Consider the following 11290-nt stretch of genomic DNA (forward strand, 5'->3'; position numbering starts at 1 on the left):
TATATATAAAAGGTATTGCTTGTGTGTATACGCGCGTTTGAGAATACGAAACTAATAAAGGAATTCCCACACTTCAGACTCGGGGAATTGTCGTCTGTGCGGAAAGAATTCCTGTAATGCTTGAAATATGGGACTAATTTGACGTGTTGTTGGGGTCAACAATGCCTGGTATAGTGTTGTTTAATCGTCGATGGCATATCAGTGGAGATGATTTAGTATTTCCAGGGCTGTTGGAAATTTTTACTCGGCTCGCATGGTAAATTTCTTTTATCTTTTCCTTAAAATACAATTTGTACATTAATATGCGTATCTATCTATCTATTCTATCTATCTGTCTTAATATGTAGGTATGTATGTAGTTATGTATGTAGTGTTTTGTTTATAATTACATAGGAATATGAAAACATTATACATAACCAATTTCTATCAGACGTCATCAAACTCGAAAAACAGGACACGTACAGGTATTTCAGAAGAATACCTGTCTTTTTATTCCTTCATCCAAAAAAGGGGGAATGAAAAATGGGGCTGTGAAAATTCTTTAAAATCTCTTTCTCTCTCAATATTTTTGAATCAAAAACTATAAATCCTATCCCAAATCAGATGTATTTTATTTGTCTATTTTTAAAATGAAAAATGCGTTCTTATTAAAAAAAGGGAACGTTTTAATTATTTAAACAGTATCCGAGTAGTGTCTTCCAGTAGAATAATATAATTATCTTAAAAAAGAATAAATTAAGGTTGTTTCTAATGAGTATGTGTGAACACGGAAGCTACTTATATCATTTACTTTCGATATATATATATATATGTATATATGTGTGTGTGTGTGTGTGTGAGATAGAGAGAGAGAGAGAGAGAGAGAGAGAGAGAGAGAGATGGTAGCACTATTTCAGTTTGTCCCACTGAAAATACTTTTTGAAATGTTTTAAAATTACGTGAAATAACCTATAAAGTATACAAGTAGAAAAGTAACAAAACTGAAACACTTAAAAATGTCATTTTAAATTGAGTTGATAATAGCAAGAAATGACGAAATGCTTTTAACAGTTTTTTAGTTTTGTTTCCTTGTTTTCCTAATTCAAACCCTGCTTTGCTGAGTTAGTTTTTACTTTCCTCTTGAGTCAATGAAATAGTATTAGTACTGCACAGCAGTAAACTCAGCTAGCTGTTTTCTGATCACCATGGGAGCTTTTTATTGATTGTTCTATCTTCTAGAAATAACAGCAAAATCTCCTTCATATGAGTATCTGAACAGGGGAAGGTAGGACACATTAGATAATGTGATCATTGGTACACTATGCTTTGGGGAAAAAGGAGATGTTGGTTACATCTGGAATGCCTTTGACTCAGTTGCTTGACCTGTTTAAAATAGCAGACTAAAATCCTTGAACTCTTGCCCTTAAATAGAGAAAGTTACATGAGATAATGTGGTCCATGTTATATAGAAAGGAAGGATGATCATGACTTGAGCTTTCATCATTGGTCTGCTCACTCAGGGAGAACTTAGAACCAAAAAAAAAAAAAAAAGTAAAGAAAAGTCTACCTTTTGGTTTGTGCCTAGTCAAATAAATAGGGCAATATTTTCTTTTGATTTAATGCAAGAGTTTTCCCCCTACCATAATGAGAGGGTGTATAGTTAAGTGAATTGATTCTTGTATATATTACAGAAATTTATATTATTCATCCTGGGCTAAAAGGTTAACTTAACAACAGTGGAATTTGAACCCAGAAACTTGAAAGATCGCCACATTCTTGCCTTGATATTATAGTAATGCATTTCCAAAAGCCTAAAAAGTAATAATTTTGTAGAATAGGTTGAATGATGGTCTGAATATCTTAAAGTATTTAATTACTTTACTTTCACAATTTGAATTCAGATCCTGCATCAGTCAACTTAGCTTTCATTATTCTAGGATTGCTGTGTTTCCTTTATCCTCTAAAACATTCCAGCTATGACAATCCCATTTTTTAGGTGTCTAGGATTAAATTATGTAAAGTGTACTCGTTTTTTTCAAAATGACATGATTTCATTCAAGGGAGTCTTGACTGGTGTTTCTAGCAGGTTAACTACATAAAGTCTTGGTCATTGGCTCATTCTTCCAGGGTTGATAAATTAATAAGTACTGGTCATATATGTAGTAGACTGATTCAAGCAAGTATATTCCATTCCATGCCACTAATATCCTTAATAGCGCACCAATATAACAGAGAAAAACAGTATGCGAGGAAAACAGACCGAATTAAAACATTTAACAACACAAATAAAAATATTATGCATATATATATTATGCATATACGCCAGGCTTCTTTCAGTTTCCGTCTACCAAATCCACTCACAAGGCTTTGGTTGGCCCGAGGTTATAGTAGAAGACACTTGCCCAAGGTGCCACGCAGTGGGACTGAACCTGGAACCATGTGGTTGGTAAGCAAGCTACTTACCACACAGCCACTCCTGCACCTATATTTTATTTCAAATGTATTTAGAAATTTTATTGTTTTTTATTTCTATTTCCTCTCATGGTTAATTATTTCAGTTGGTTCTAGATAATGCATTTCTAACTTATTTATTCTAGCTAACATCCTAGTTCAGCTATGATATTTATTTAAAAAAAAATTTTATAAAGATAAAATTGTAGTGGTTGTTTTATGTATATATGTAGTTGTGCAACAGGATATAAACAGTAGTTTCTAGTATTTGCTTTTCCTTGTTAATCTTTTTTTTTTTACTGAGAATTAAAGCTTATTGCTGAAAAAACAACAATGGATATTGAAAATATTTATTCTTATGCTTAAATTTAAAATAAAAGAAAATAATATTTAGACTGTGATTTTGATGGAATTCTTATTTGGAAATAGAGATACATGTAATTGGCTTAATTTAAAATATTTAGGTTCGAGCTTCACTTACAATTCTGTACTTTAATGACAAGAAAGTTGCAGCAATAGAATTTGTAGTATTGGTTCCTAAACTACATCTGTAATGTGATGACTATTAGTAAAATCAAATATCTCTTATTAAAAGAAGTTGTGTACAGGCACTATGTGAAGGCAATTGTATTTAATATCAAGTACTAGGCACAGAAAAATGTAAATTGCTTCCAAAAATACTGTTTTCATTTCAAATTTATTCCCTTCTTTGCTGAGATTTGGAATAAAAATAAACTATATCATGAATATGGCATTATTTCATAAAGAAAAAAACTTTTGTAAAAATACTATTCAAGTTTTTAAGATTTAAAAATTTGGTTTCAGCATCTCTTACTTTTTGGTATCTCTGGTTCATACTGATGGTGATAACATTATTGTTCTCTACTTAGACTGTCAAATCCAGTTGATGAAATAATGATTCCAGAATCAGTGTCTGCTTTAGTTACGAATACCACTTGAAGATGATTGGAGATAATACTGTATAAAGATTACCAACAATATTTCCATAATTAGTAAAAATAGTCCTAAAAACTGACGTCACTACAAACCCATCTCAGACTAAAAGAATAGAGACTGTTGAAGTGTATCTAATTGTTCAGCCTACCTGTTTTGTTATACACAATAAACTTTTGTTATTAGCCAGTTTCAGGTAGCAGTTGGTCACAGGAAAGAGCTCATAGCAAATTATGACTGATTTTATTGTACCTTTTTGATAATTTGTGTATTTCTGTGAAAAGTACAACTGATCACTTTTATTTTTACTTTTGTTATTCAGGTTAATTGCTATAATTGTGGTTTTTAATCACCACAAAGAAGCTTTCAGTTGCAATGATGGCCATTTGTTATGGACTTATTACATTGGAGTTATCACTCTTCTTTCAATCAGCATTGTTCTGACAATTGGCATAATCAGTATAAGCATGAAAGGGAACATTACCAACACATTTCCTCGAAGAAAGCTACCATATTTTCTCTACTTAAAAGTTCTCCTTGGAATGCCTGAACTTATCTGGAATGTACTTGGTAAATATTTAATTTGCTTTATAGGATTACTTGAATAAATTGTATGTATATAAATACATATCATCATCATCATTGTTTTTAATGTCCACCTAAAAGTGAGGCCCAGTGTCTGATGATCCTTTCTCACCACTGGGACGAAGTTGTGAGAAAGGATCTTCAGATACTGAGCCTCACTGAGGAGATCACAAGGGATCAAGACCTCTGGTGATTTGTTGTAATTGAGATGACATGTCAAGCAATTAAAATTGTAGCCGTCCATACATACAGGCATGTCCTTTTTGGCCATGCCCCTCACTCCCTCTCCCAACTGAGAGGTCTTTGTCTTGCAGGTGCTGGTACCACATGAAGTGCATTTGTGTCAGTGTTACATAAAATGCACTTGTGCTTACTGACACTCTATTGGTTATGACGATGAGTGCTCTAGTTGATCTGATCAACAGAACAACTTGCTCGTGAAATTAACATGCAAGTGGCTGAGCACTCCTCACACACAAATACCCTTCATTTAGTTCTTAAGGGGATTCAACGTGACACAGAATGTGACAAAGTTGGCCCTTTGAACTACAGGTACAACTCATTTTTGCCAGCTGAGTGAATTGGAGCAACATGAAATAAAGTGTCAATGAATCGACCCTAGTATTTATCTAAGCTTGGTACTTATGCTATTGGTCTCTTTTGCCAAACTTCTAAGTTACGGGGATATAAACACACCAACACCAGTTGTCAAGCAGTGGTAGAAGACAAGCACAAAGACACATACAAAGATATATATATATAATAATGATATCATCGTCATTGTGAAGATAAGGATGATTACACACACACACACACACACACACACACACACACACACATGATAATTTCCATCTACCAGATCCACTCACAAAGTTTTGTTCAGCCTGTGGCTATAGGAGACACTTGCCCAAGGTGCTGTGCAGTGGGACTGAACCTGGAGCCACGTGGTTGGGAAGCAAGCTTCTTATCAGAGAGCCAATCCTGCACCTATGCATACACATATATATATGCTGGACTTTTGGTTTCTGTCTACCAAATCCACTCACAAAGTTTTGGTTGGCTTGGGACTATAGCAAAAAGTACTTGCCCACAATACTTACCATGCAGTGAAACTGATCCTGAAGCCACATAATTAAGAAGTGAACTTATTAACAATGTGGCAACCATTCTTGTACCTATCGGTCATGTCTGTGCTTGTTGGTCTTGCCTGGGCTTGTTGCATATGCTTGGGATTGTTGGCTATGCTTGCACTTTGCACTGTATGTGTGTGTGTGTGTGTTTACTTTCTTCTACTGTACTTGTAGCTTAATGTCAGCTCTGATCAAGCAGACCTATGAAAAAGAGCATTCTAGCTGTGATCATCCTGTTTTTGTTTTTCTTTCAGCCACAGTATATTGAGGATTATTTTATACAATGCACCTTTCCATTTTTTAATGCAATATGGTATGATTTAAAGTGGGTTTGGTTGCTGTTGCTGGCAGATTGAGCAACCACATAGACACTCTCTTGATTTGTTTGTGTTTTATGAGTTAGTCAGAAGATAGGCAGTCCCCATAATCTTTGCAGATGACATTCAAATAGAATGTTTGTAGGAAAAATATGGATTTCAGGAAACTCTAGTTGATTGCAGCTGTGAGGAAGAAGGACAGGACAAAATGTTTAGTGAAGGGCCCGCAAGGTGTGAGTGATGGAGGAGGGAAAAGAGACAAGTAATTCTAGATGGGGAAACACAGCTAACATGTTCAGAATTGTAGAGGCACTGCAATCACTGAGCCAGTGGTTGCAGTATGTTGATAAGTGAATCCTTGCCAATTAGCCAAATGACATTCTTTGATATCTGGTTTAGGATGTATGTGTATGTTTGTGTCCTTTTAAAAAAGGATTGAAGAAAGGGGTTGAGTTTAGTGAATTTAGTGAAATTGAATTTCAGAGCTAGCTTTAAAATATATTGTTTAAAGATGATGGATGATTTGGCATTAGGACTGGTTGGAACAATCAGAGGATTTTTTGTACATGGCAGCTGCAAATGTAGTGCTAATAGAGACATCTTGGTTGACAAGTAATGTGTATTCTGTCAACTTGGAGACACTCTTGGCAAATGATCAGAGATTATTGCTTCCATTTGATTGGCAAGGAAGCTTGAAGGCATTCTTTATTTTTTTGATGAGGCATTGTGGTAGTGAGTAATTAGCCTCCCTCACCCCGTCGTCATCATTGTTGTCATCGTTGTCATCATCATCATTTTGCACTCACTTTTTCTGATGGCAAGAATTGGATGGTTCATCATGTCCAAGTTAATCTTTATTCAGAGTTACTGGCTTCTGATGGTAAAAAAGGATGACTGATGTCAATGATGATTGACTTGTGGGAAAGGGAGTGATGGTTAGCTGCACAGAAAGGTTTGTATCAGCTATGAAGAGATCTGGTACAATCCATTATTATACAGGCATCATGTTGTGAGAAAGAGATAGTGGTAGGGAAGAATGATCTAATGCCATCCCTTGCTATACAGGTGGTGTGGTATAGTGTCCTGGAGAGAGAGTAGGTGATAAGGAGATAAGAGGGTATTAAATAACAAGCAGATGAAGACTTAAGAGCATATTATGTGAGAGACTGAAATGTAAATATATTTTAGATATATATGAAATGTAAATATATTATAGATCACAGCCTTCATCACTATCACCATTTTAACATTTGTTTCGCCATGCTTGCATGTGAGGGCAAGTCTCCTCCAGTACTATGAGTTGCAAGTCCTTGCAGTCATTTGTCATGTCCTTTGTATCTTTTACTTGTTTCAGTCATTTGACTGTGGCCATGCTGGGGCACCACCTTGAGGGGTTTCAGTCAAACAGATCGACCCCCAGGCCTTTTTTTTAAAGCTTGGTACTTATTCTATCGGTCACTTTTGCTGAACTGCTAATTTATGGGGATGTAAACACACCAATACTGATTATCAAGTAGTGATGGAAGACAAACACAAGCACAAAGTAATACATTACACATTCTTTTATTTGTTTCAGTCATTTGGCTGTGGCCATACTGGAGCACCGCCTTTAGCCGAACAAACTGACCCCAATCCTGGGGTCGATTGTATACATGTAGGCATACTCCTAGCTGAGAAATGGGTCGATAAGGTCATAGAGGTAGTTAGAGTATGGGATAGAGTACTTAAGCTTAGGCTAGTCTTGCAGAATAGTATAGCTACAATTATATCTGCCTGCACCCTACAAGTGGGCCTACCAAATGAACAGAAGGACCACTTTTATGATATTCTTCTGCAGGCTATCTCCAAGACGAGTGACAATGATCTCATCTTTGCGGTTGGGGATTTCAATGGGCATGTTGGACGGAGAGGGAACAAGGCTACTGGAGTTCTGTGCTGTGAATAAATGTAGAAGAATATATGTATATATTTGATTTTGAGTGTGGTTATTAATTATGTTCCTCTAGTTTCCGCTTGCATTGCCTCCATTCAGAGTATATATATATATATATATATATATATATATATATATATATATATATATGACAGGCATCTTTCAGTTTCTGTTTACCTAATCCGCTCACAGACCTTTGGTTGGCATGGGGTTATAGTAGAAGACACTTGCCCAAGGTGTCATGCAATGGGACTCAACCCAGATGCATGTGGTTGGGAACCAAGCTTCTTACCACACAGCCATGCCTGCACCTATCTTAACATCTTGATATTAGCCTTCACAACTTCATCCCATACTGTCTTAGGTGTCTGTCTTTCACAGGGTTCTATCCGCTTTGAGTATTCATAAGTTCTTTATATAGCTGACATACTCTATATGTATCACATGCCCACCCCAGTGCTGTCCTTTGTATAGTTTTCTCTCAGGTTATATATATTCTGTCATTCATATATACTAGTATTACAGGTTCAGTGAAGTTTGCTAACTTCATTTTATTCTTGTCTTTCAAAATATTTTGCATTCAAGATTCATATTTCACTACCATGCAACATCATACTTGATATACAATTACAAACAATCTGCTTTTCACAGAGATAGAATTCCTTTGTTGTCAGCAGAAGTAGCAGCTCCTTGAACTTTCAAGACCTTGTTTTTACTCTTCTACTCTCACTATTCTGAATATCTACCTCTACTGCTAATTAGATCATATCAGTAAGAAAAGCTAGCAACTACTTTTAGAGAGTCTCCAGAACAGTTGAAAGAATTTATTTCACATGTATTCTTACTACTGACTATGCCTGTGCTTCTGCCACATAAGAAACCTACTGTCAGCTGGAATTTCTACCCACTCCTTTTCTGCCTGTTAAATATATGGCCATTTCCCTTATGGCAGCAGAGTCCTGTCTTCTTTTCTACTTAAGTCTTTGATAAGTTTGCTTTTGAAGCTTCTTGATTCTAAGTGTCTAAGTCAAGAATTTCTTTCCTGAATAGTCTTAAGATACTACCATAAGAACCAGGTTATCATCATACAGGAGCATCCACAGGTAGCTAACCTTAAGTTCCTCAGTTATAGTCAGTAAGATTATGATAATCAGGAGAGCCTGAGAGCTGAACCCTAATGGACCCTACCTGTATGGTAAATTCATCACTGAACTCTTTACTAACTTCTTTACTAACCATCTTGCTGGTGGTGCCTTTGTAAATGGCTTGTGTGACCCTCTTAAATCATTCATTTATTCTTAGCATACTTGGCAACCACTCGATTACAGAGCATGCTAGGCCTTCTCCAGATCAACAAAAGCTAGGTACAAAGGCTTATGCCAAGTTAAGTACTTCTGCAGTTGTCTCACTAGGATGATGATAATGCTAATATCTCTTGCAGCAATCATCTAGGCCAATTCTCTTCCAAATCAATTGTGCAATAACTCTTTCCATAACTTTCATAACTTGGTCAACAATTTAGTACCTCTACAATTACCTATCTTAAGTGCTTCTTTGCTCTTATAGTAGTTAACAATCCTATTGCCCCAGTTATTAGACATGACACCTTCCTGTACTATTGGGCATTGTACTACTGATTGAGTATGTGAGTGACTAGCCCATACCAAATATTTAAAGCATCTCTTTTACTTTTCCTGACAGACCAGCTGCCTTCCTTGCTTTTATTTCTTTAATTGTTCTTATTATTATACTGCTTGTTATCTTGTTATCAAATTGAGTGGTTGGTCTCTTTGTTAGGTATATTTGGGAAAAAAATCCTTTTTCTCCTATCAATTTTTCTCATCCAATAATTTCTTGTAATACTGATTTCATGCCCCTTACATTTTGGTGTTGTCAAAATCAAGTGCCATTATACTTCTTTATACACTTCCTCCTAATGATATCTCAGTTTTATCTTGTGCACTACCTTCCATCCTGGAATACTTCACACCTCTGATCTTCATGCTACAGAAAATTAATAAACTTCTTATTTTCAGCTTCTTGCATTACTTGATAGTAAAAATCTTTCAGGTAGTAGTGGTAGGGGATTTCCTTTAGGTTTTTGTAAGCAGTGTTCTTAGTTCTTGTGTAAGTAAACCACTCAGAGATTCTGGGCTTTTGGTTGTGAGTAAAATGGGAATGGTCACTTGATTAGCTGTCTCAGATGATCGGTCAGGAGTACATTACATTTAAGCAGTCATCATAGAACTGATGGAATTCCAACCAGTTAACTGATCTGGAATGGCAGTGTTACATTGATTTGGCAGTGACTGGATGATCCAATGAATACATAAATAGTAAGTTATTGCTAGGTAAAGGTTTGTTTGGGACAGGAGGAACAGATCAAATATTTTGTGCATCAGTCAGGAATACAGCTATGTGAGGATACTACTTAATTGAATAGGCATTTGACGGTGGCAAACGTGTGTGCGTTTGTGTGAATAACTGCACATGTGTACAAGTAAGGATGTCATTGCTTGTGTGGACATGCATATTTTGATCTAGGTGTGTGTACATGTATCTTTTTATACTTACATATGCACTTATTACAAGCTAAAGTTTTGGAATATTTGACATATTTTAGCATATGGATCAGAAAGTCAGAGGAAGTTTCTCTTCTCATTAATATGGATGTCAAGGAATTATGAAATCTAAATATTATGTTTTACCATGCAGTTAGAATGTAGATAAATGATAATAATTTAAGCAGCAGAACTATTAACTTCATCCACAACTTATTTGTTGCACTTCACTACATGTAAAAGTTGTTCACTAAATTACTCAAATGCAGAACTTGAACATCATAACATAAAGCTCCAACTTTTGTCTTGTAGGAATAAATTTTACTGAAATGGCAATGTAATTTATTATAAGTTGAACAAATTACTAAATTGCCACTGATATTTCAAGTCTAAAAGCTTACACATGTGAATAAGGGTGACTATTTTAAGCTGTGAATTAGTATTCTAGTGGAACAAGTGTTGGACAAAATAGCTGTATCAAGTTTAAAATTGTTCTAGGATGATGTGATATTAGAGAAGAAACTACTAACAGAAATTCAAACAGATGTTTAACTAATTGCTATTCAAATATTTGTGTTTATTTCTAGACTAACTATTACTGCTTGTTAGTGATTATTTTTTCAGACCAATTGGTATGGCTAGATGATGTTAATGCATTTTGTATTTAATTTAAAAACCTTAATGACAAATAGTTTGAGAAAACCTATGAATGAATAAATATTAGGTTGTTCTAAAAATAACGGCCGATTTCAAAAACATAATTATATTTTAGAAAAATTAACAATAGAAATGTTTTGATTAGTCAAAGTATGAGCCATGAACATCTCTGCATCTCTTCCATCAAGCAACAAGATTATTTATGCCTTGTCGATAAAAACTTATTGGCTTTGATGCTAAGAAATCCTTGTAAGCTGATTCTACCTCTGGTTTGAACCTGAAAGTTTTATCACTTAAAAACGTGTTTAAATGCTTTAAAAAATGGTAGTCAGTGGGTGAAAAATCAGGAAAATATGGAGGATGTTGTAAAGTCTTGTATTCCAAGTATGTGAGTTTCTGCAGCATCATTCTTGCAACATATGGCTTTGCATTATCGTGGAGCAGAATTGGGCCACGGCGATTCACCAAAGCAGGTCTCATTTTTTGCAAGTGAGCATGCATTTCAGCGAGTTGATTGCAATAAACCTCTGCTGTAATGCTCTGATCGGCTTCCAGAAAGCTGTAATGGACAACACTAATTGCAGACCACCTGTGTGGGCGACACATGAAATCTTTCGAGCAGGATCGTTGCCAGTGCCCCTGGACTGGCTCATGTGCGGGCGACACATGAAATCTTTCGAGCAGGATCGTTGCTGGTGCCCTTGGATTGGCTCATATGTGGGC

The 11290-nt window shown here is 35.6% G+C and overlaps 1 protein-coding gene across 1 annotated transcript in view; it reads left to right on the forward strand.

Moving 5' to 3' along the window:
- Window positions 1–52: 52 nt before the first annotated feature.
- The window catches only part of LOC106873000 (diacylglycerol lipase-beta), a 52706-nt gene continuing 41468 nt past the window's right edge, over window positions 53–11290 (forward strand). Inside the window, exons 1-2 of the mRNA XM_014920201.2 lie at window positions 53–256; window positions 3707–3954. Of these exons, the coding sequence (XP_014775687.1) occupies window positions 162–256; window positions 3707–3954 (343 nt within the window). The 5' untranslated portion in view covers window positions 53–161. The remainder of the gene's footprint in view (window positions 257–3706; window positions 3955–11290) is intronic.

This window comes from Octopus bimaculoides, chromosome 3 (genome assembly GCF_001194135.2).
Source record: "Octopus bimaculoides isolate UCB-OBI-ISO-001 chromosome 3, ASM119413v2, whole genome shotgun sequence".
NCBI classification, from domain to species: Eukaryota; Metazoa; Mollusca; class Cephalopoda; order Octopoda; family Octopodidae; genus Octopus; species Octopus bimaculoides.